Raw genomic sequence first — 25,025 nt, forward strand, 5'->3', positions numbered from 1 at the left:
CAGCGGCAACAGACTGTGAGAGAACAGGGCCATAGACAGGGGACCAGGAGAAGACAGAGGAGGTGACAGCCTATGTGCCTACAGCTGGATGAGGTAGTGCAGGTGCCCAGGTCTGCTCAATGTGGGTGGAGAAGGGGAAGGTCACACTAGTGAGTGGAAGGTGTGAGGGTGGAACTGCAGATGCTCCCCTCCGCCCCACGGCTCCTCCCCACCCCCACCCCGGGGCGACAGTTACAGTCATAGAAGAGGAAGTGGTGTTGTAGTTGTCCCCACTGGGGCAGGCAGCAGCGGTGGTGAAGGAACGAGGGTGCACGGGGCCTCCCCGAGGGGCCAAGGGAGAGGCAGGCAGCCACTATGGAGCTCTGGCGACAGTGCACCCACTGGCTGATCCAGTGTCGGGTGCTGCCTCCCAGCCACCGTGTGACCTGGGAGGGGGCCCAGGTGTGTGAGCTGGCACAGGCACTGCGGGATGGTGTCCTCCTGTGTCAACTGCTTAACAACCTGCTCCCCCACGCCATCAATCTGCGGGAAGTTAACTTGCGGCCCCAGATGTCCCAGGTAAGTCTGCCGGGTGATGGCAGGGCATGGCTGGATGGAGATGGGGAGGCCTGGCTCTGGCTAAGGGGAGGTGTTGAGCAGAACAGAGCTCTGGGTAGGTTTGTAGACTCTTGGTTGCCTTGTGTCTGTCCTGGGAAATTTCCCTAACCCCCAGCTGACTCTGTTTAGATCCATTTAAATTAAGGGGTCCTAAGAGGCCTCCTTGTAGTTAGCCAAGAGGGTGCATGAGGTTGGAGCACCAGATTCAAGCATTGAAGAAAGAGGCCTTCAGTTTCTCCTCCACCATGGGTGGCTCCTCCTCTTCCGCCTCTTTTGTCGTCCCCCCCCCCACTCCTTCCTCCTCACATCTTCCTTCACCTCCATTTCCTGCCCTGCCTTTGTGCTGTGTGGCATGGAGCGCTGGGGGCTGCAATGTGAGACCCCGTGGCATCCTAACTCTATCCATTTCATAAAGGGCCCATTGAATGCAGGGCCCAGGCCTAGGATCCTAAAAAGGTCCTGGGTGACCCCGACTTTCTGCATTCTCCACACTTCAGGTGGACGGAGGCATGGTCAGACTATGCCCTGGTGAGCTTAGGAAATGTATTCAAATCCTTATTTGAATGTGGCTAGGGTGGTGGTGAAAGGTGACTGGTGGCTTTGTATTCTCTTGTCTGCTTTCCCAGGGATGCTGGGGTTTTGGGGGTCCTGATAGCCCTAGAAATGGAAGTATAGGTTCAAGTTAAAGGGACACAAAGCTTTACCATGGGGTGTGAAGGACATAGTCATATCTAAGGGAACATGGCCTTGCCCTGGGCTCTGAAGGACACAGCCTTGGTGTAAGTGACATCTGTCCTCTTGCCCTCAGACTGCCAGTCCTGCACAGCCTGTTCGTACAAGTCCCAGGAGGCTGTCCTTGGAAATGATGGTCAACGGGACTGGAGCCTGGTCTTTTCCCTCATGTGAGGGATCCGATGGAGTTGAAGGAGGAAGTTACTTTAAGAATGGCCTGCTGGGGTCTCTAGGATATTTCTGGGGTTGTCAGTGAGGCAGCAGTCCCCCAGGCTGTTGCAAGTTCCCTGGAGGAAGTAGGGAAGAGCAGCCCCTGTCCCCCGCGGACTTTCCCTCTTGCTGGCTGCAGGTCAGCAGAGATTTGCTTACATTTGCCTGAACTCCAGTAGCTTCAAGGGCTTGGGGAAGTAGTCATGGGACTCTTGGGCCCCAGCTCTGGCGGGACTGGAGGTGCCCTACGATGTGGCAATCGCAGCTCTTGGGAAAACAGTTAGAGTTAAGGATGAACTTCCATCCCTGTGTATCATAGCCAAGGCTGATTTTCTGAAGGGCAAGTGTGCATGGTGTTAGTTCCCAGAGGACCAGCTGCGTTCCAATGACAGTCCTAGTATGTGTCAGCCAATGCTGGGAACTTGGCTCTGGCCCCCAAAAAATTCTTAAACTCAAGGAGACAGAAGAAGATGCATCTCAGGCCCTTGTGCTCTAAGAATGCAAGAAAAACACTGTTTGGGAGAATTAGGACTTATACAAGAGGGGATATTTAAGCTGGGTTTTGAGGAATCAGTAGGAGTTTTCTCTTTGTTCCGGCTCCCTATGCTCAGTTGTGTGAAGCCTCAGGCTGGGCCAATGTTCACCCTAATCTTCCTCACCGCCTTCTCTCTGGCCTCTGGTCTTTCTGACTTCTTAGGGAATTCTACATCTGGTGGAGATATGTATGTGTGTGTGTGTGTGTGTGTGTGTGTGTGTGTGTGTGTGTGAGAGAGAGAGAGAGAGAGAGAGAGAGAGAGAGAGAGAGAGAGAGAGAGAGAACCAATGGGTATGCCAGAGGAAATACCTTATGGATGTCCCCTCTGGGCCTCTGAGGCATTTGTTAGCAGAATTAAGCCAGGAACAGAGTGGCCCATGGGATAGGGAGGGCAGAAAGAAAAAGAAAAAGCCATGGACTGGGAAACAGCAGAGATAAAGTTGTAGAGATTGGAATGAGAAGACTAGTTTCTTCCTTTCCTTATCTCTCTCCTTTGTTGAGGAAATATGGAGGAAATAATCTATATACCATGCACCCACTCATCTACCCACCCATCTACGCATCCTTCTATCCACTCATTCACCCTTCCATCTCTCCGTCCATCCATCCCATCCATCCATCCATCCATCATCCATCCATCCATCCATCCAGCCAGCCAGCCAGCCAGCTATCAGGTTCAAAAAAAACTTGGGGCAAATGGCTTACCACAGTGCCTATTAGCACACCAAAGCACATGCTGGTGTTTAGACTTCTTACCCCACTCTCTTCCCTACACATCACCAGCTTATGGGGTTGCCTTCCCAGTTTCCTTTTCCTATATAGCCCTGCCATGTTGACCATGTGCTCTCTGCACTCTTGGTCCCATCTCTTGGCCCGCCCTCCTCGCTTGCTCTTCCCCCTCCCACCAAGCCTGGTCTGTTCTGCTGGCTATGCTCAGTCTACTACTTTCTCTCCATGCTCTGTATGCTCATAGGTGATTCTGGCTGTATTCTTCCTCATAGCTACAACAAAACTTCCCCATCAACCATACCTCAGAATGGTCTTGTACTCACTTTATACATGTGGTGCTGAAAATCCCACTTTATGCTCTCCCTCCCTCGCTCCCTCTCTCCTTCCCTTCATCTCTCCATCCACCCACCCATTTATACATGTGCCCATTTTTCCATTCACCAGCTAGACTTAAGGATGAGCTTTCACCCCTGTGTGTCACAGCCAAGGCTGATTTATCTATTTATCCATCCATCCATCCATCCATCCACCCATCCATCCATCTACCCATCCATCCATCCACTCATCACCCGTCTACCTGTCCATCCACTCATCCATCCACTTACCCACCAAATCTATTGATCCACTTGTTCTATTCATTTATTCATTTATCCACCCACCTACTCTCTACCCATCCATCAAACAGTGACTATTCAGGGCAAGCCCTGCCCTTGGTGCTGGGGACTATGGGAGTGGGACACACATGCTCATTTCTTATCCCACTATATCCTAAAGGAAGGAAATGCACCAACGAGACAATAGGGACAGGGTACACTTTTAGGAGGTGGCTCATACTTTGAAGAAAGCTATGCATTTTTGAGTAAGGAGTCTAGGAAACCTCACTAGACTAGAGCAGACACCTGGGGTTGGTGAAGGGGAGCCTTGTGGATGTGTGGGTAGTGACCCAGGTGTGTGTGTGTGTGTGTGTGTGTGTGTGCTGCCCATTCAAAGGTCCTGAGGTATGTAGTGGCTGGCAGGTATCCATGTGCTCAGGGCAGTGACTTTCCAGCTGTTTGCACTGGTGTTGGAGGTCTGAGTAGAGCATTTTCAGACTGGCCAGGGCCCATGAGGTCTAAGACCCACAAAAAGGCTGATGACATCATGGTTAGAAACAGAGGCTTCAGACATCACAATCGTATGCTTCCCTCCTCTGTGGGTCTGTGCAGTCCTCCATGTGGAACTCTGGTCTGAGGAGAAAGAGATAAGTTTTGGGAAAGGCCCAGCAGGATTCCGGACTCAATATACTCCAGGAGAAGCAGGAATTGGTGTATAACACATTGACAAGCCTCCAGCCCCAGAAAACCATGCAGACAGGCATGAGGGTGTGTACAAGTTGTCATGGGCATAGCCCTGAGTTGGCATGTCTGAACTGGAAATAGAAACTAACATAGCAATTGGCTTGGGTTTAGTGACTTGGATATAGCATTTGCACATACATTAAAAAGCAAGGTGAGGCCCTCCCTGCAAACCCTGTGGGCTAGCTACAGGTCCAGTTAGAGACCCTGTCCCAACCAGACAGAGACTGATAGAGCAGAACACCTGATGTCCATATCTGCCCTCTGCATGCCCATGCACACGCGCGCGTGCGTACACACACACACACACACACACACACACACACACACACACACACGAGACAGCAGTGTGGAAACACAGGTACATAGTGCAGTATAGATGGAACGCAGGGTGTCAGTGTCTGGATGTCAGGGAACACAGCAGGAGCTTTCGCATAGCCAGGCGTTTGGTGAAATGATCCATTTGCGTGACCGAAATGTAAAGATGCGTGGAAATGAAACCCCCAACACTGTCCCTTGCTGGGAGGCACTCTCCTTTTGAATTTTCCTGTCACTTATGAGCCTCCCTGAGTGCGTGCATGCAAACAGCAACTAGGAATTCAGGCAGTTGTGGGCAGGAGAATGACCCCGGAACAGCCAAACCGGAAGGTCTGCACTCCTTGTGGACGGTGGCTTTGCTATGGCTATGGCTGTGCAGATGGAGCCCTTCCCACGCTGTGTACTGAATCACCTCCCCAGACCCGGAGGCCACACGCGGTTAGGGCGAGTTGTGCACAGTGGCCTACGGAGAATGGCTGGACACTCAGGTCAGGGTCTGATGCTCCCTTCCAGCCCTCCTCCGTGAGGGAATACCAACAGTCCAGGCCCAGCTGCAGTGATCTTTTGTAGGAAGCGGAGCTGAGCTCATGGAGGTGGTGGCAGTTGGGTTCAGATGACAGTCCTGTACAACACTTCACTTCCTGAGCGCTGGATGGTACACGTGTACCACCTGGTATACAGGCTGCTGGGGATGGAACCCAGGGCCTTGTGAATGCAGGGTGAGTGCTCTACATACTAAGGCCCAGAAGCAGCATTAACCCCAGGTCCAGGCAAGTGTGAGGGGGTGGGGTGTTGGCGGTGCCTGGGCTCATTGCTATCTCCAGGAAGACTGGGAAGTTGTTGCTATCTACAGTGTGTGATCAAGCCAAGGATGCTGTGAAGATCCCACAGTGAATAGGATCTCACCTCCAAGACTTTGATTCAGGCTCAGTGGAACGAGATTTGAGGCCCTGAGGTTAGAGATCTGCTATGCTCTGATTTCCAATTCCAGCCGCAGGATCTTGGAGAAGTGTCGTAGTTACTTTCCTATTGCTGGGATAAGTTGCCAAGGCAACTTATAGGAGAGTTCATTAGAGGTTATGGTTATACAGGGATAAGAGTGCGTCACCATCAAGGTGGGAGTCATGTGGCAGAAAGAGCTGGGAGCTCCCATCTTGAACAGCAAGCGGGAAGCAGAGAGAGCAAACGCCAGTGCTATGAACCACCTCCAGAGACAGACTAACAGGGCCACCACATCTAAATCCTGCCAAACAGTGCCATCCGTCAACGGCCACATATTCAGATTCCAGAGATGATGGGACAGTTTTCCAGTGTTTGTTCAGGCTCAAAGTTCCAGGCTACCGTCTACCATGGTGGGGAAGGTCTGGTGGAAGGAGTGAGGCAGCTGGCCACAAACTGTATCACTGTCAGGAGGCAGAGATGGACTTTGGTGTTTGACTCTCACTCTCTCCTTTTCTCTCAGCCCAGGACCCCAGCCTATAGGATTGCAGACCTACAGTTACAGTTGTGTCTTTCCACCTCAACTAACCCAATCTAGACCTCACAGGCAGGTACAGAGCTTAAATAATCTCTCACAGGTGTAATTGGAGGATTGGCTCGTACCTAACCCCATATCCAGTCAAGTTGATGACACTAAACATTACAGGAAGTTACTGAAAATCTCCATGACTCAGTTCCCTATTTATATCTCTCTTTGTCTCAGCTGCAGTGGAACTTAGGACTTCCTGAACTAGACCAGTGCTCTACCTCTGAGAAATTCCGCCAGCCCCTCACTGGGGGATTCTAGGCATGCTTCCATCCTGACCACGCCCCCAGCCCCTCACTGGGGGTTTCTAGGCAGGGCTCCATCCTGACCACGCCCCCAGCCCCTCACTGGGGGTTTCTAGGCAGGGCTCCACCCTGACCACGCCCCCAGCCCCTCACTGGGGGTTTCTAGGCAGGGCTCCACCTTGACCACACCTCAACCCCTCACTGGGGGATTCTAGGCAGGGCTCCACCCTAACCACACTCCCAGCCCCCCACTGGGGGATTCTAGGCATGCTTCTATCTTAACCACGCCCCCAGCCCCTCAATGGGGGTTTCTAGGCAGGGTTCCACCCTGGCCACACTCTCAGTCCCTCACTGGAAATCGAGTCATTCAGTCCTTATTGTTGTCCTCTCAAGGACAAATGTCAAGGTTGGGTCTTGTGACAATCACAAACGTTGTGTTTGTTTCACAGGCCCCAGTTTTGTTTCCTCAGACATCTGGTTCAATCGCCCCTCCACCCTCGTCTGGGGGGTTTATTCCAGCCACAGGCCTCTTAGCCTTTCCTTCAACACACCTATCACGGTTCTGCCTTAGATTTTTTGCGCTGGCTGTTTCCTGTCTGGAACAGTGCTCTTGTCAGTTTCCACCTGGTTGCCCTCTCACCTCCTCCAAGCCTTTGCTTAAACATCAGTCTCTCAACACCTCACTGAAGTCCCACCTTTCAGGCACTGCTTAATCCACTTTTTCCTTGTGTGTCATGTGCTCCCATATGTGTGCATGTTTGTACACAAGCCTGTGGAGGCCAGAGGTCGATGATGGGTGTCTTCCCCAAGTGCTCTTCTTCTGCATTTAAAAGAATTTTTTTTTAAGGTTTCCAATTGTGAGCACTTGTCTGTGAGGACACTGCACTTGTGTGCAGAAGCCAGAAAAAGCCTGAGGTACTGCACACCGTGGAGCTGAAGTTATCAGTGGAGGTGGCTGCTGGAACTGAACTTGGGTCCTCTAAAGAAACACTACATGCTCTTAATCATTTTGCCAGCTCTCTAACCCCACCATCTTTTTGAGGCTGGCCTGGGATACCCAAGAATCCTCCTGTTTGCACCACATGCTCACCCCAGTGCTGAGATTACAAGCGTCACCACTACATCCTGCTCTTGTCCTACTGGAATCCTGTTGGATTTGAACTCATGTCCTTGTGCTTGCACAGCAAGTGCTCTACCCACTGAATCACCCTAACCACACCTAATTCTTTTTTATATGCCCACAACCTTCCGACAAGCCATATGTAGTTCCTTGGTACATGAGAGACTAGCTTCATTGGTTCCAGTATCAGCCTACGATTTGATTGCTTGTAGAAAATGGTGTGTTATTTTGATATATCCTACTTGCATCCTCCCTTGGCTTTTAAGTCATCTGTAGGTGAGTCTCCACAGCGGGCAGAATGCTATGGAAGGAACCACACACTCTATTATTTAGGGAATGATGACAGTAGCAACCTGTGCAAGCTGAGTCCAGCATAATTTATAAAAAAAATTCTTCAGACAGAATCTTATGTAGCCCAGGTTGCCCTTGAACTCGCTGTGCAGCCAAGGATGTTTTTAAAATAAAAATAAAATGGAGCTCAATCAAGGAAGGAAGATCCCCAATGCTGACTTCTGGCACACACACGTTTGTGTGCACACATACACGAGTGCACACACACACTCATATACACATATGCACAGTCATACAGTACACTCATATGTACACACACACACACACTCATATACACATATGCACAGTCATACAGTACACTCATATGTACACACACACACACACTCATATACACATATGCACATATGTACACACACACACTCATATACACATATGCACAGTCATACAGTACACTCATATGTACACACACACACACACTCATATACACATATGCACAGTCATACATACAGTACACTCATATGTACACACACACACACACACACACACACTCACGACTAAATTTAATTTAAATAGAAAGCAGAAGGAGGGAAGAAGGCAGGAAGTAGCTACAGTTCACTGTGCTCTGTCTCCTAAAAGCAGCAGTCTGTAAAAGACCACAAAGCCTTCAGAGGAACAAGGGCTGAGGGTATGGTAATGAGAGGGAATGAAGCCACCATTGATAAGTGATGCAAAACACTCTCTTTGTTCATAGTCCTGTCTTTCTGATAATAAAACAAGGCGGAGGGAAATATATACCGCTTCTATGCAAATCAATCTTTCTTAGAGCCACAGGGGATTCAAAACTGCTCCTGGCAGGGAACAAGTAGGAGGCTCCCATTCATCCAGTCATCTCTTTATTGATTCAGCAATTGTTACTCAGTGCTATCAGATCTGGGTATGGGGTGCACACCTGGAAAAAAAGATGCATGCATCTGTGCCTTAGAGAGGGTGATATTCTCTCTCTCTCTCTCTCTCTCTCTCTCTCTCTCTCTCTCTGGAGAAGGAGAGGGAGAGAGACACAGAGAGACAGAGAGAGACAGAGACTTAGATGAGAGCTAGTGAGATGGCTCAGTGGGTAACCCTTGCTGGCAAGCTTGACCACCTGAGTTTGATCCCTAGATCCCACATGGTGCAAGAATGATGTACACACACACACACACACACACACACACACACACACACGTATGCACGCAATGTGCAATTCATTACTTCCCCCATATCTGACTGTGCCATGTCTGAGTTTAACCAATCATGGCTCAACTAGTAAAGAGCTTGCCTTGCAAGCAGTAGGACCTGAGTTCAAATCCTCAGCATTCTGGGCTTCAAAGCTCAGGAAATCTATGAACTCCAGGCCAGTGAGAGACTCTGTCTCAAACAAAACACAAGGTGAATGGCTCCTGAAGAAGAGCCTTCTAGCTTGTTCTCTGGCTTCTGCATGCACAGCAAACTGAGTGGAAGCCCTGGGGAGGGTACTCCTGCCTGCGTTGGTCACCACAGATCATCTGCTTTGCAGCCCTCAATCCTCAGCTCTCTCCACAGTCCTTCCATTCTATCAGCTGAGAGAAGTCACCATGGGTGGCTTCAGTCTCTGGGGGGGATATGCAGGTTTGTGGCAGACTGCCCCAGCACATAGAAGGGTCTAATATGCAGGTTTGTGGCAGACTGCCCCAGCACATAGAAGGGTCTAATATGCAGGTCTGTGGCAGACTGCCCCAGCACATAGAAGGGTCTAATATGCAGGTTTGTGGCAGATTGCCCCAGCACATAGAAGGGTCTAATATGCAGGTCTGTGGCAGACTGCCCCAGCACATGGAAGGGTCTAAAAGGTATGGCAATGCCTGTTTTATTTTTTTTTTTTTAACTTGGGGATGAGGGCAGGGTCCTGAAAACAATCCACTTGCAGATACAGAGGATCGGGAGTAGCTGTTCTTTTTAAAACAGGGGTGTGGGGCCTGTCAGATCTCCATCATCTGGATAAAGCCGCAGCCATGAGGACCTGAGTTGACTAGATATGATAGAATCTGTCTGGACTCTTTACACTGAGAATATTGATCTCTGACCACCCAGCCTAGCCCAGTGGGCCAACTCAAGGTTGAGAAAGAGACTTTGTCTCTAAAAACCTAGCTGAGGTTGAAGAGATGGCTCAGGGGTTAAGAGCGCTGGCTGCTCTTGCTGAGGGCCCAAGTTCAGTTCCCGGCACCCACGCGAGGCAGCTCCCAACATCTGTAACTCAGCTTCAGGGGCTCCAGTGCACATCTTCGGCCTCTCTGGTTCCTGCAGTCATGCATCCGCACAGCCCGTCGCTGGGGGATTCTAGGCAGGGTCTTCCTACCCTGAGTCCCATCCCAGCCCTTAGGTGTTTTTACTTTTTGAGTAGAGCTGCTCATCAGGAGCCCAGGTTGCACAGCTTTGTGTGTGTCACTGTAGATGTCGGGAGACTCTTTTCAAAGTGGATGCAACTGTCCCGTTGAAGGTCATGCCGTCCAACACTCTTCCCTACACTGGCCATCTCCACACTGGTCATCGTCTCTCTGACTTACTGTGGCTGCCAGCTGAGCCTTCCTTCCCTTCTACCCCACGGCTGTACAGTTCGTTGTCCTTGTTACTGCACACCTCAGCTGTCTGTACTTCCTACCCATACTCACCAACACTGTCGCCAGCTGGTTGCTTTGTGCTTCAAGCCCCTCCTGTTTATCTCTCCAGGTTACAAGCATCGTGGCATCAGGGCCCTGTTTTCCTGATCCATTCCTGGGTCTCAGTACTGGGTAAACAGTAAATGCTTAATATATGCCCGCTGAGTCAATTCATGACTGGGTTTTGGGGTCAGGCTTTGTGTTGGTGCTCAGCTCTGAAGTGGAGAGGTAGAGTCTCCTTTTTCTCTCTGTTTCTCGGGCTTTCTCCTTCTCTCCCTCTTTCCCTCTTTCCTTTTCTTCCCTCTCTCCGTTCTTCTTCCAACCCCTCCATATTTGTCCCTCTCCTTCCCTTCCTATTCCATCATCTTTATTGTATGAATAATATTTTGTCTTCTGGGGGAGATGTGAACTCATGTCTACTCACTCCAGACAGGGCCGACATCCAGGAAAAGCAAGGATACCACCAAACTCCAGCTTGGTGAAGCATGTGTCACTGGGTGACATATAGGAATGTGGGTCAGAGGTCACTTAACAGGAATGGAAATGGCTTAAATACAGCTGTATCACCAAAGCTTGGCGAGGATGGCAACTGGTGGAAGCTGCCTGCGGGCAGCTCCGCAGCGGGGCAGTTGTCTCTTTCGGATGCCTTGTCCTGTCTGAACCTCTTCTGGGCAGTTGAGCTTGTCTGGGAATGGTCACCAGTAGTCCTTACAGTTTGTGCTTGGGGAGGGCAGAGCCTAGAGCATCTAGTCTGTTTCAGGGACTTCCTACTTCTTTCCCGAGCCTCTCCGTAGGATAGAATGTTGCACCTCCCCTTAGCACATCCTGTGTCTTAATGAGCTTCCTTCCAAGGTAGAAGGTTTCATCTTGAGGGAAATTGCTACACACACCCTCTTCTCTCTCCCCTTGCCTTCTCTCCTGTCCACTATCTTCTCCCCTGCCCCTCGTTTCCCACCCGTTTTTGTGGTGCCCTGGCCAACCTGGAGCTCACTCTGTAGTCCGTGCTTACCTCAGACTTTAGCCATCCTCTGCCTCCTCTTCTGAGTTTACAGGCATACACCACCACACTGGGATTTCATTCCTGAATTTTGGTCAGAGAACCCAAGGCATGATGACCTTCCAAGGTCCCCTGTTTACCAACTTCAGCAGGGAGCCACCAGACACTTGTTGCTGAGGGCTTGCTGGGGTATGAGGTGACAGGGAGAGAAGAGGCAGCCTGACTCCCAGAATGCTTTAGACTCATGGTGAAGAGAGGGTCATCAGTTCCTCAGTTCAAAGCTCTGGACAGGACAGACAGCATGGCCACCCTCTGGGAAGCCTCAGTGAGCCAGCAGGAGCATGAACGGTTACAGGGCTGAAAGAAGGCGAGAGCCATCCTTATACCCCTTTCTATCTTCCCCAGTCAAGCCTGGTAACAGGCATTTCCTGTTTCCGGCCATCTCCTGGGTTTGGGTTGTGGGTGTGGAAAGCACAGAAGACAGAATTTTTGTTGAGTCTGGGTGGCTTTCTCCCAGCCCCCAACAGAGCCCTCTGACCTGACTGCTACTTCCTTGAGCAGAATTCTCTCTAGTTTGGGCAGAGGCACCAAAAGCCAACTTCCTGCTTGACCACAGAGCCTGGCTACTGATTTGCCTGAGGCCTTGCTGCTCATCTAGTGCATGGTCCTCTTTTGTGCTGGAGAATAAGGGCAGCAGAGGGGTTGTCTCCACAAAACAAGGAAGAGTTCTCCTTCCACGTGCCTCCTGCAGCTTCCTGTCCCTCATCATCTTTTTACATGTCTCATGATACCGGGAAGTTCTTCTGGTGGTCTAACCGCAGTCACTGCTTTCTGGTTCTTTTTTTTTTTTTTTTTTTTCTTTTTTTTTTTTTTTCGGAGCTGGGGACCAAACCCAGGGCCTTGCGCTTGCTAGGCAAGCGCTCTACCACTGAGCTAAATCCCCAACCCCTGACACTACTTTCTGAAGGAGCCCTCGCTCTAACCAGCTACTCTGAAGTAGTGGAAGGAGTTATGAATCATACTACCTTTGGAGGGGTCATGTGACTTGAGGGAAGGCAGTCTCAAAGCTCAGCTGATCCTCTGAAGTTAGGAGGGGATTTCCTTTCTTAGCCCAGTGGCCTTAGCCTTAGCTTCACCTCTGGTGTTGGCCTGCCAGTCCTGTCTGCCTGTCTAGGATTAGTCCAGGGCCCACAGGACTTCCGAGTGGTATATATAATTCCTGTGATGTGCTGGTACCTACTCTGTCCCTCTGCGGCCTGGCTGTGATGGCTCAGTGTAGTTCATGGAGCCAGGGTGAAGCAGGGGGTGGGGCTTGGTTCTGTGTGTTTCCCCACATTCCTGCTTCTGCATGTGTGACTCTGGCAGGTGATGTCCCTTTGAGAAGCCTCAGTTTTCCCACCTGTCAGACAGACGTCCTTTGTTTAGTCACTTTGTCTTTCACCTGTGCATGTGTTTCTTATTACAATTAAGTGTGTGTGCATGTGCGTGTGTGTGTGTGTGTGTGTGTGTGTGTGTGTGCATGGGTGCAGATGCCGGAGGAAGCCAGAAGAGGGCATTGGATGACCCAGAGTTGGAGTCACAGTTGTTCGTGATATGGGCTGGGAGCCAAACTTGGGTCCTCTGCAAGATGGATTGCTGGACAGTGTCAGCACTCCTGGACATTCTTGAGGGTTTTAGGTACTGAACCCAGGCCCTTGCTTTAGGACCGAGTTGCCTCTCTGACCTTCAGTAACTTAGAAATCAGAATGCATTGGCCTTTGGTCCGTGTATGTATGGGTTTTGATCATGGCTGCTCTACTTGCTTCTCCTTTGGAATCTTTTCTGTTTTTTTTTTTGTTTGTTTTGTTTTGTTTTTGTGACCCCATGAGTTGAGTTAGAGTTTCTGACAGGAGTCGGGGCGAGGGGCCCATGTACCAGTGACTGCAACATTGAAGAAAATACCTCTCTCTTCCCTGGAAGCTGTTAGCTGCTTACAAATCCCCAGCGAGGAGGGGATCCTAGTGTGACTCCCCCCTCCTTCAACACAACAGCTTCTCTTGAGCTCTGTCCCTAGCTCCAGGTCTTAAACAGTTGTCCAAATCTAAGAGCAAGCCCTCGAGTGACCCGTGGTCCTTAGATAACGGTGAAGTGTCGTGTAGGGTTGTTACAAGTGGACCAGTTAGTTGTCTGTGGGGTTTTGATGGTGCAGAGTTATACACGAGGATCGAGCTCCACTTGGCTGACAATCCAAGACAGCTCAAAGTATACTCTAAAGCTGGGGCTATGGCTCAGTGGGTAGAACATCTGTCCAGTGTGCACAGAGTCCTGGGTACCAGTCACAGCACCCAGCCAACCAAGAGTACAGGACTACATCCTTATCCTTGGCTATGCTGTGAATCTGAGGCCATCCTGGGCTGTATAACAGCCTCTCTCACAAACAAAGAAGGACTGTAGAGCGATGGTTTGAAGAAGAAAGTGTGCTGGTTAGTGTGCAGACTGGAGCTTTGTTTCCTACAATCCAGTGGAAAGCCAGGAGGGAAGTGAGGCATCCTGTGATGCGATGGGACTCGGAGGCAGGGGATTCCCTAGAGGCTCACAGGCATAGGACAACAAAGAAACTCTGTCTCCAGCAAGGTGTAAGTTGAGTTCAATGCTTGAGCTTGTCCTCTGACTTCCTCGCATGCTTGCACGTATGTACTAATACACATAACATGCACAGACACGTACACATGCAAAGTCTTAGACACAGGACAGTTACAGCCTCTCTAGGCAATGGATGATCAATCTTAGCCCCAGTAGGGGGCTAACAATAGGTTTGTAATGAGTTGATGGCCACACCCTTCTATCATTTTACACTGATGCCACTGGGTCCAGGAGCTGGGGAGCGATGGTTGCTGAGAAATGATCTCCGCCATCGTGTGATGGATGAGTTTACTGGGACCCCATCATCAGTTCAGACGGTTACGACATGGTGTGATTAATACCATGCATTCATTAGTAGAGGCTTAGACATTGGAATGTGTAGGTTGATGGAGAACTGTGCACATTGTGGTGATGAGTGTGATGATGGCAGTGGAGAAGGTGATAGTGGTGATAATGGTGATGATGGTGGTGGTGGTGGTGATAGTGATGGTGCTGATGGTGACAGTGATAATGGTGATGATGATGGTAATGGTGATGGTGGTAGCGATGATGATGGTACAGGTCATGATGATGATGGTGATGTTCATGACTGATGACAATGACAATAATTTCTAGATACTGAGGGCTCACACCAGGTCAAGCTCTTTGGAAGGCTCTATCACTGCATTTCCAGATACTGTAGACAAGCTCTCCCTGTGTTTGTAGCATCCCCGCTTACCTGCTTATCAATGTGCAACAAATTACTTCCTAGCTTGATAGTATGGTATCATAGGCTTTTTGGGTCAAGAATTCTGAAGTGGTTTAGCAGGGCAGTTCACCCTTGAGGTTTCTCTTGAGGTCACAGCCAAATGTTGGACGAGGCACTTGATGGTCATTGGATGAGTCATTCGATGATCTACTTCTCAGGTGGTTCGGCCATGCAGAACCTCAGATCTCCTCCACAGCACTGATTGGGCAGACTCGTCACATGGCTGCGGTGAAATGAGCAAGAAGTCAGAGAGCACACAAGGCCACGGTGCCCAGCTTTGAACGGTCCCTTGTCATTCACCAATGCTCAGTCACGTAGAGCGAGCTGCTTCAGCATGGGAGGGGTTGTAGGAGAGATTACTGCATTCTCTTCACGGACACTGGGAGCTGGGCGCCATGACGGCCATCTTGGAGGCTGGGAGCTGTTATCACACTGTTGAAATAGCTGTAGATTTATGATGATAATTCCTGTGGACAGGAGAGATATCTCAGTTGGTAAAATGCTTGCTATATACATACATTTGAGGACCTGAGTGTAAGTCTCTAGCACCCACATAAAAATGTACCTGTAATTCCCAGCACTGGAGGGGGAGGCAGCCAGCCTGCCTAGGCTAACTAGGGGGCTGTGGTGTACTGCTTCAGTAAATAAACCGGAGAGTGAACATATAGCATACCTACACACACACACACACACACACACACACACACACACACACACACACAAGATTTCTGATCATTTTTAATCTCTTGCAAGGCCAGCAGCTCCACATGAATTTTTTTAATTGTCAGAACACCTTGCTTAGTATTTATACTTCTATGACCTGCTGTACAATCTTAATGAGTCATGTGCCAAGCCCAGTCATTTTTAAAAATGACTTTAGTATGAATTGCATTGAGTTTATAGCTTAATCTTGGCATGGTTGAAATACATTTTCCCCTACTCCAAGGCTCAGAGAATGTCTCAGAAGAGGAGGCAGAAAGAATGCCAGGAGGGATGTGTCAATGGCTGGTCTTCTGTACGTGACATAGCCATAACTCTCATGAACTGACCACAGCTGTGGGTCAAGGCAGCACGTCCCCAGCATGGACTGGTGGGTAGAGGGCGGTAGGCTCCACCATCTCTGACATTGACAGCACACAGTTTGTAGGGGTGCAAATCATTCTTTGTGGATGGTGTAGCTACTGGTGGAATTCCCCTGCTCCAGTGAATGCTCCACACCCATGGGCAGCACGAACTGGACTGAGTGGGCTGTAAAAACCAAGAAGGACATGGAGTTGTGAGGGGACCATGTTGAGGAAGACTTGGGAGGGTAGACAGAGTGGACACCATTATATTTCCATTGTATACACAAATGAAAATCTCAAGGATAAAGAAAAATTAATATTAAGATAAAAAAGTATGGAAAAATTAAGAAAAAAATCACAGCCCAGTTTTCTTTTAAAAGGTTTACTTTATTCTTGATGTTAAAAATTAATCCCAGCACTTGGGAGGCAGAGGCAGGTGGATCTCTGTGAGTTCAAGGCCAGCCTTGTCTACAAAGTGAGTTCCAAGATAGCCAGAGCTGTTACACAGAGAAACCCTGTCTATGAAAAACAAAAGCAAAAAAAAAATTGTTTTGCTTTACGTGATTGAGTGTCTTGTGTGTTTGTCTGTCTGTGCCTCATGAACTTGCCTGATGTCCAGAGAGGATACTAGGTCTCCTGTAACTGGGCCATGATGGTGGTGAGCCACCACACAGGTACAAGGAACCAAACCCGGATCCTCTACAGGAGCCACAAGTGCTCTTAACCACTGAGCCGTCTCTCTAGCCCTAATTTCTGTGGCTTTTATACATAGATACGATGACATATGATCACACTTCCATCCACCCCGCCCCCTTCTCCTGTGTCCCGCCCAGCACAGTTTCTCCCAAGTTCGTGTCATGTTTTATAATTCATTATACCCTGCTAGTGCTGCTTGTGTGGGGGGCATCCACTGGCGCCCCACCGAGGACCTTACCCTCAGCAGAGCATGGTTTTCTTGCCCCCAAAGCTATGTGCTGCCAAGAGCTCCTTAGCAAGGGTGGGGCCCAGGACGTCTACTAGTCTATGTCAAGGTAAGTCAGCCGCTGTTCTCCCCATCCTCTGGCTCTCATGGTCTTTCTGTCCCCCCTTGCAGCAGTCTCCGAGCCTCATCTGGGGTGGAGTTAATGCAGACGTCTCATCAGGGCCAAGCACTTACCCTCTTCTTTTCAGCACAGCGTCCGATGTTCCTACAAGATGCTCAATTGTTTGGGCTCTCCATGCAGTCACTTCTGGTTATCTTCAACCCTACTGCAGCCAGGTCCTTCCTGAGATAAAGAATGTGTCTAGCCTTTGTGTCTTTTTGAGTTTACCCCTGTCCCTCCCGATGCAACCTCTGATAAGTCCCATCACCACCCCCTGCACTTGCTCTAGGACTTTGACAAACAGTATCTTATCTTAAAAAATAACATTTTCGGGGCCCAAAGAGAGGGCTCAGGGGTAAAGGTGTTTGCTACAGAGCCTAATTGCCCGAGTTTGATCCTCTGGACCCACACGGCGGGAGTAGAGTGCCGACTGCTGCAAGTCGTCCCCTGACCTCCACGTGTCACTTGGTCACAGAGAGAAATGTGTAATAAAAATGTAAGATTGCCTAGCTGGGTATGGTGACACGTCCCAGCACTCATGAGCCGGAGGCAGGAGGATTATACAAGTTCAATGCTAGCAAAGGTTACACGGTGAATTCCAGGCCAGCACAGGTTTTGTTAATTACCATCATTATTGTGGGTGTGGCTGTACATGCATATGCCACAGTTCCCTCGTAGAGGAGAAAGGACAACTTTGGGGAGTCCATTCACCTTGTCCGTCTTTGTGTCGGTTCTGGGGATTGAACTCAGGTCCCCAGGTTTGCACAGCATGCACCTTCAGCTGGTGAGCCATCCTGCCAGCCCAATTTTGTTTTTATTTACACATATATTTATTTTTTATATCTGTGTTTTCTGGTTTGCCTGTGTGGTATGTGTGTGAGCGTGTGTGGGTGCGTGCGTGTGTGTGTGCGTGTGTGTGTGTGTGTGTGTGTGTGTGTGTGTGTGTGAGGAGGGGGGAGACAGACAGAGACAGAGAGACAGAGAGAGGGAGTAAGACAGAGACAGAGAGAGACAGAGAGAGACAGAGAGACAGAGACAGAGAGAGAGACAGAGAGGGAGAAAGGGAGAGAAGGAGAGAGCGAGGAGAGTCTGTGTGTGCACCCTCGGTAGTGTATCCCCAGCTTCATTTCTTTTCCCCATAGTTCCTTTGTCTTAAGAACATCCGAACCTTCCTGTCTACTTGCTGTGAGAAATTCGGCCTCAAGCGCAGCGAACTCTTTGAGGCTTTTGACCTCTTTGATGTGCAGGACTTTGGAAAGGTAAGCTGGATTCCCAATGAGTGTGTGTGCGCGTGTGTGTGTGCGTGCGCGCGCGTGTGTGTGCGCGCGTGTGTGTGCGCGCGCGTGCGTGCGTGTGTCCTGAGGGCCTGCCTGTGCATGTGCCCATAGACTACTAGGGAGCCGGTAGCAGAGCCAGGCTGGCCTTCCAGGATGCTACCCGGTGTGGGCTTGGGGAACGGGAAAAAGTTCAGGGTCTGTTCTACTTTCTGTGCGACTGTGACTTGTGCTGTGTGTTTCTGCCTCTCTGATCCCTCATCTCTCCTATGTAACAAATTACTGCCTTGCCTTACCTGAGTGATTGTGTGGATCTGATAGTGGGGAGATTTTGTTTGGGGTACAGGGATATATAGAAGGTGCTGGGCTATGCCCCCCAAAGTCTGGTGGGCGTGTCTAACTGCACGGTATAACCTCAGGTGCTGGGAGCCTGAGGGGTGGTTGTGGAAAGGAGTTTTGAGCAGTTATAATCCTTATCACAGGTCATCTACACCCTGTCTGCCCTGTCATGGACACCCATTGCCCAGAACAAAGGGATCATGTGAGTAGAGCCAAGGCTGTGAGGCTGGCCCCTTCTTGAAGCTACTGCCCACTGTCCCACAGCCCTGCTTATGCCCATGTGGTTCCTCAGGCCCTTCCCAACAGAGGACAGCGCCCTGGGCGATGAAGATATTTACAGTGGCCTTTCAGACCAGATTGAGTGAGTACTAGGACCCGACAGGTGCAGGTTTGTGAGACACAGTGGAGACCGGAGCCTGAGAGACACGAATCGGTTCTGTGGTCTGAGGGACACAAATCTGTCCCATGGTCTCAGGACATGAATCTGTCCTAGGGTCTGAGGGAACACGGATCTGTCCTGGAATTTAAGGGGACATATCGCAAGACTGGAGAGGGGGTGGCTGACATTTTGGATTCATCCTTGATTCTGAAAGTTTCTGATGGGTCCCTGGCTTGGGGTGTGGCCTGAATCTGTCCCCCAGTGACACCGCAGAGGAAGATGAGGACCTTTATGACTGCGTGGAGAATGAGGAGGCAGAGGGGGACGAGATCTACGAGGACCTAATGCGCTCGGAGTCGGTGCCCACACCTGTGCGTGGGTCTGGGAAGGGCCGGGCAGGTGGGAAGGGTGGAGACGGCTTCTGGGAGCTTCACCAGCCTCTTTGGTCCCTACTCACAGCCCAAGATGACGGAGTACGATAAGCGCTGCTGCTGCCTGCGGGAGATCCAGCAGACTGAGGAGAAGTACACAGACACACTGGGCTCCATCCAGCAGGTGTGCTACATCCCTGGGTCCTGCCAGGGGCATCGTCTCCCTGCCTCCTCATAGGGAGTCTTAACTCATAATCTTTCTGCCTTAGCTTTCTGAGAGCTGGGATGACAGGCATGTGCCACCACACCTGGCTCCAGTGCATGCGTGCGTGCGTGCGTGCGTGCGTGCGTGCGTACGTGCGTGCGTCAAAGCGTGCGTGCGTGCCTGCGCGCGTGTGTGTGTATTTTAAACCTAGATTAATAGAAAAGGATAAATACAGTAAACAACCCACTCGGTTGTTAAATCCAACGGTGGGCGGCCTTTGCCATTGTTTAATTATGTAACGTGCTACTGTTCTAGACAGATACACTGTATACCTTATCTGTAATCTTTAGGCTCCCCACCTTCCCCATCTGCCAGAACCCATGAATCTTTATGTTTGTGAATTCCTCCATTCCCGACATTTCCTGTTGAAGCCCCACCCTGCATGGTCTCATGTGTGAGGTTCTCTCACCTAGCACACTATCCTTGAGGTCTTTCCACATGTGTTGGAGCCCAATCATTGCTGAGTAATTTCTAGCCAGTAGATGAACCACGCATGGTCTATCATCTACTGGTCAACATTTGATGGCATCCACTTTGGCTACTCGTGATAACTCTGCCTTGGAACAGCTGAAGGCAATTTTTTAATGAACATTCTATTTCTTTTGATATTTTTTTAATTAAAAAATTGAATGTATTAATTTTATTTAAGTGTGAGTGTTTTACCTGTAGATATGTATGTGCAACTTGTGAGTGCTTGGCACCTGGGGAGGCTAGAAGAAGGCACCAGATCACTAGAACTGGAGTTATGGAGTTTGAGAACCACCATATGGTGCTGGGAATTGAACTGGGTCCCTTGTCAGATCGAGGGCACTGAGCCATCCCCTCATCCCTCTTTTTTTTTTTTTTTTTAGACATTCTCATTATGTAGCCTGGCTGGTCTTAAAACTTTTGATGTCCTTGCCTACACACTCTAGCACTGAGATTTCAGGCATGTGCCACCATACCTGGGTCTCCATTTCATTTCTAATCTCTGTATTTGCTTGTCTCTATTTATGTATTTCTGCACATTTCTCTGTTTCTGTCTCTATGTCTCTTTTTTAAAAAATTATTTTTCTTGGATATTTTATGTATTTCCTTTTCAAATGTTATCCCCTTTCACCCCTCTCCCATATCTCTTCCCCTCCCACTGCTTCTATGAGAATGCTCCCACTCCTACCGACCCACTCCAACCTCAATGCCCTGGCATTACCCTACTTTGGGGAAATGAGCCTTCACAGGACCAAGGGCTTTTCCTCCTATTGATACTGGACAATACCATCCTCTGCTACATATGTGTCTGGAGTCATGGGTCCCTCCATATGTACTCATTGGTTGGTGGTTTAGTCCCTGGGAGCTCTGGTGGGATCTGGTAGGTTGATATTGTTGTTCTTCCTATGGGGTTGCAAACCCCTTCAGCTCCTTCAGTCTTTTCTCTATTTCCTCCATTGGGATCCCCATGCTCAGTCCAATGGTTGGCTGCAAGCATCCTCATTTGTATCAGTAGGACTCTGGCAGAGCCTCTCAGGAGACCCCCATATCTGGCTCCTGTCAGCAAGCACTTCTTGGCATCAGTAATAGTGTCTGGTGACTGCATATGGGCTGGATCCCCAGGTGGGGCAGTCTCTGAATGGCCATTCCTTCAGTCTCTGTGCCAAACTTTGTCTCCATATTTCCTCCTATGAATATTTTTGTTCTCCCTTTTAAGGAATGGAGAATCCACACTTTGGTCATCCTTTTTGAGCTTCATGTGGTCTGTGGATTGTATCTTGGGTAATTTGAGCTTTTGGGTTAATATCCACTTATCAGTGAGTGCATACCATGTGTGGTTTTTTTGTTTGTGATTGGGTTACCTCACTCAGGATAATACTTTCTAGTTCCATCCATTTGCCTATGATTTTCATGAAGTCATTGTTTTTGATAGCTGAGTAGTACTCCACTGTGTAGATGTATCACATTTTTTGTTGAAGGGCATCTGGGTTCTTTCCAGCTTCTGACTATTATAAATAAGGATGCTACGAACATAGTGGAGCATGTGTGTTTGTTATGTGTTGGAGCATCTTTTGGGTATATGCCCAGGAGAGGTATAGCTGGGTCCTCAGGTAGAACTATGTCCAATTCTCTGAGGAACCCCCAGACTGATTTCCAGAGTGGTTGTACCAGTTTGCAATCCCATCAACAATGGAGGAGTGTTCCTCTTTCTGCACATCCTCGCCAGCATCTGCTGTCACCTGAGTTTTTGATCTTAGCCATTCTCACCGGCATGAGGTGGAATCTCAGGGTTGTTTTGATTTGCATTTCCCTGATGACTAAGGATATTGAACATTTCTATAGTACTTCTCATCCATTTGATATTTCTCAGTTGAGAATTCTTTGTTTAACTCTGTACCCCATTTTTAATAGGGTTATTTGATTCTTTGGAGTCTAGCTTCTTGAGTTCTTTGTATGTATTAGATATTAGCCCTCCATTGGATGTAGGATTGATAAAGACCTCCCAATCTGTTGATTTTGTCCTATTGACAGTGTCCTTTGCCTTATAGAAGCTTTGCAATTTTATGAGGTCCCATTTGTTGATTCTTGATCTTAGAGCATAAGTCTTTGGTGCTCTGTTCAGGAAATTTTCCCCAATGCCCATGTGATCGAGGCTCAACCCCACTTTCTCTTCTATAAGTTTGAGTGTATCTGGTTTTATGTGGAGGTCTTTGATCCACTTGTACTTGAACTTTATAAAAGGAGATAAGAATGGGTTAATTTCTATTCTTCTACATTCTGACCTCCAGTTGAACTAGCACCATTTGCTGAAAATGCTATCTTTTCCCCATCGAATAGTTTTAGCTCCTTTGTCAAAGATCAAGTGAACATAGGTGTGTGGGTTCATTTCTGGGTCTTCAATTCTATTCCACTGGTCTATGACTCTATGTCTCTTTATCTCTGTGTCTCTGCCCCGATTTCTCTCTCTGTTTATGTCTCTATCACTTTGTCTGTCTGTCCTTCCATCACTGTGTCTTCTCCTTGTCATTTCTGAGTTGTCGTTCTCTCTGTGTCTGTTTTGTGCCCCTCGCTATTTGTGTCCCTCCTGCCTCTTCCTTGTTTCCATCTCCCTGGTTGACCTAAATGGAAGATCCTCTTCCATTTTACCTTCTTTCCCATCTCCTCAGCACTTCATGAAGCCCCTCCAGCGATTCCTCAAGCCTCAAGACATGGAGACCATCTTTGTCAACATTGAGGTGAGCTAGCGAGTCCCTAAACATCTTTGTCTTTTCCAAGGAGATCCTCTCTGACTGTCACTTGTCCTGGGGCTCATGTATGACTCTCCTCTCCTGCTGTTTTGTCTGTGCCTGTGTTTGTGCCCAGGCTCCAGCCCCAGCCGCATCTCTTTTTTTTCCCTTTTCCCTCTGGATAGGAGCTGCTCTCTGTGCACACCCACTTCTTAAAGGAACTGAAGGATGCCCTGTCTGGCCCGGGAGCAATGATGCTGTATCAGGTCTTCATCAAGTATAAGGAGAGGTAAGACATGGCTGACAAGATCCTGGAGGTCATAGTCATGCCCGAGTGGGACACTGAGGGACATTAGAGACTACTGGGCAGGATTCTTCATTGAATGATAGTTGGAGGCTGAATGAATCCAGGACTTGGGGGATTCTAGGCAGGGCTTCCACCCCTGACCACACCCGAGCCCTTCACTGGGGGATTCTAGGAGATGACTCCCTCCTTGAGCCATACATACCCTCAGAGCTGGCTTTTCCAGATCTTGTTTAATTTTTACCTCTGTTGTGTGTCACTGGGAAGCTATTGTTTCCTCATCTATGAATGGACATGTTCAGGGTTACAGTGAGGATCGAATAAACCATTGTATAAGGTACTTAGCACAGGGCTGACACACAGTTGGTGCTCGATAATTGTTGGTGAAGTCAGCAACCATTGGTCACAGACTGTATGCAGCACTCTGCCATTAACAATTATGTTAGCCCTCTAGGAGGCATTGTTGCCAGGCCTGTGTTGCAGAGGGAGACTGGCTGGGGTTATGCATTTGGGCTGAATGAGGCCAGAATGGGTGCTTAGATATCCCTGACTTCATACTCACCCTTGCGTGGTGTCCCACCCTGGCCCACAGGTTCCTTGTTTATGGCCGTTATTGCAGTCAGGTGGAGTCAGCCAGCAAGCACTTGGATCAAGTGGCCACAGCACGGGAGGATGTGCAGATGAAGCTGGAGGTGGGGCTGTGCCACCCTTGTGGGATCCTTGTGGGCTCCCTCTGCTTTATGGGTCCTGGGGAGCACAGGGCAGATGGAGTTGGGTCCATTTTGTGGTTTATAACTTTTTGTGTGTGGGGGGTGTGCACAAATATGTATGTGTCTGTCCATGGTCCATGCATGTATGTGTGCCCACATACATGTGTGTGCACATGCTTGTAGATATCAGAGGGCAACCTGGGGTCTTTCTACCTCCCTTGTTTTTTGAGACAGGACCGCTCACTGCTTTTGCACTTACCTAGTAGGCTAGACTGGCCAGGTAGCCCCGGGGACCTGTGTGTCTCTATTTCCCCAAGGCTGGAATCTCGTGTGAACCACCATGCCTGATTGTGTGTGTGTGTGTGTGTGTGTGTGTGTGTGTGTGTGTGTGCGCGTGGGTATGTTCATGTAGTAGCCAGAAATCTATACCATGCGTCTTCTATCTACCACATTCTACCTTCGTTTTAATTTAATTTTTATTTTATTTTTGTGGGAGTTTTGCCTGCGTGTATATATCTGTGCACCACTTTTGAGCAGTGCCTGCAGATGCCAGGAAAAGGCATCAGATCTCTTGGAACTGAAGTTAAGGATGGTTGTGAACCACAGTGTGGGTGCTGGTAATTGAACCCAGGTCCTCTGCAAAAGCAGCTGGCACTCCTTAACCACTGAGCCACCTCTTCATTCCCTCTTTCACATTTATTTATTTATTTATTTATTTATTTATTTATTTATTTATTTATTTTCTTTGTGTGCACATGCCGCAGTGTGTCTGTGAAGGTACCAGGGACTGGACTCAGTCGTCAAGTTTGGCGGCAAGCCTCTTTACCTGCTGAACCATGTCATTAGCCTCTCCACCTTGTTTGTTAGACATGGTCTCTCCCTGGGACTGGAGGCGTGCTCATTTGATTAGGCTGGTCAGCCAGTGACCATGTGACTACCAGGGGTCAACCTGCCTCTGCCTCCTGAGTGCTGAGCTCACAATTGCCTGCCGGCACCAAACATGCCCAGTGTTTCTTATTTGTTTTGTTTTGTTTTTGCTGTGGATTCTGGGGATGGAATTAAGCTCCTCATGCTGGTATGGCAAGCACATCACAGACTGCCATTGTACTTAATCAATTCTGTTTGCCCCTCCTCCCCTGTGTCCTATCCTCCTCCACCTCCTCCTCCTCCACCTCCTCCTCCTCCTCCACCTCCTCCTCCTCCACCTCCTCCTCCTCCTCTTCCTCTTCCTCCTCCTCTCCCTCCTCCTCTTCCTCCTCCTCCTCTTCCTCTTCCTCCTCCTAAAACATCCAAGCAAAAGCAACCGGAAGGGAGGAAGCTTGTGCTTGGGAAGCCTAGCAGGGAAGAAGCAGCCAATCACACCCACAA

The 25,025-nt window shown here is 49.2% G+C and overlaps 1 protein-coding gene across 1 annotated transcript in view; it reads left to right on the top strand.

Moving 5' to 3' along the window:
• The first annotated feature begins 276 nt into the window (after positions 1-276).
• Vav1 (vav guanine nucleotide exchange factor 1) overlaps positions 277-25,025 on the top strand; it is a 48,759-nt gene continuing 24,010 nt past the window's right edge. Inside the window, exons 1-9 of the mRNA XM_032899701.1 lie at positions 277-558; positions 17,964-18,080; positions 18,578-18,636; positions 18,727-18,795; positions 19,076-19,184; positions 19,273-19,368; positions 22,584-22,652; positions 22,829-22,932; positions 23,540-23,639. Of these exons, the coding sequence (XP_032755592.1) occupies positions 355-558; positions 17,964-18,080; positions 18,578-18,636; positions 18,727-18,795; positions 19,076-19,184; positions 19,273-19,368; positions 22,584-22,652; positions 22,829-22,932; positions 23,540-23,639 (927 nt within the window). The 5' untranslated portion in view covers positions 277-354. The remainder of the gene's footprint in view (positions 559-17,963; positions 18,081-18,577; positions 18,637-18,726; positions 18,796-19,075; positions 19,185-19,272; positions 19,369-22,583; positions 22,653-22,828; positions 22,933-23,539; positions 23,640-25,025) is intronic.

This window comes from Rattus rattus, chromosome 4 (assembly GCF_011064425.1).
Source record: "Rattus rattus isolate New Zealand chromosome 4, Rrattus_CSIRO_v1, whole genome shotgun sequence".
Classification (NCBI taxonomy): domain Eukaryota; kingdom Metazoa; phylum Chordata; class Mammalia; order Rodentia; family Muridae; genus Rattus; species Rattus rattus.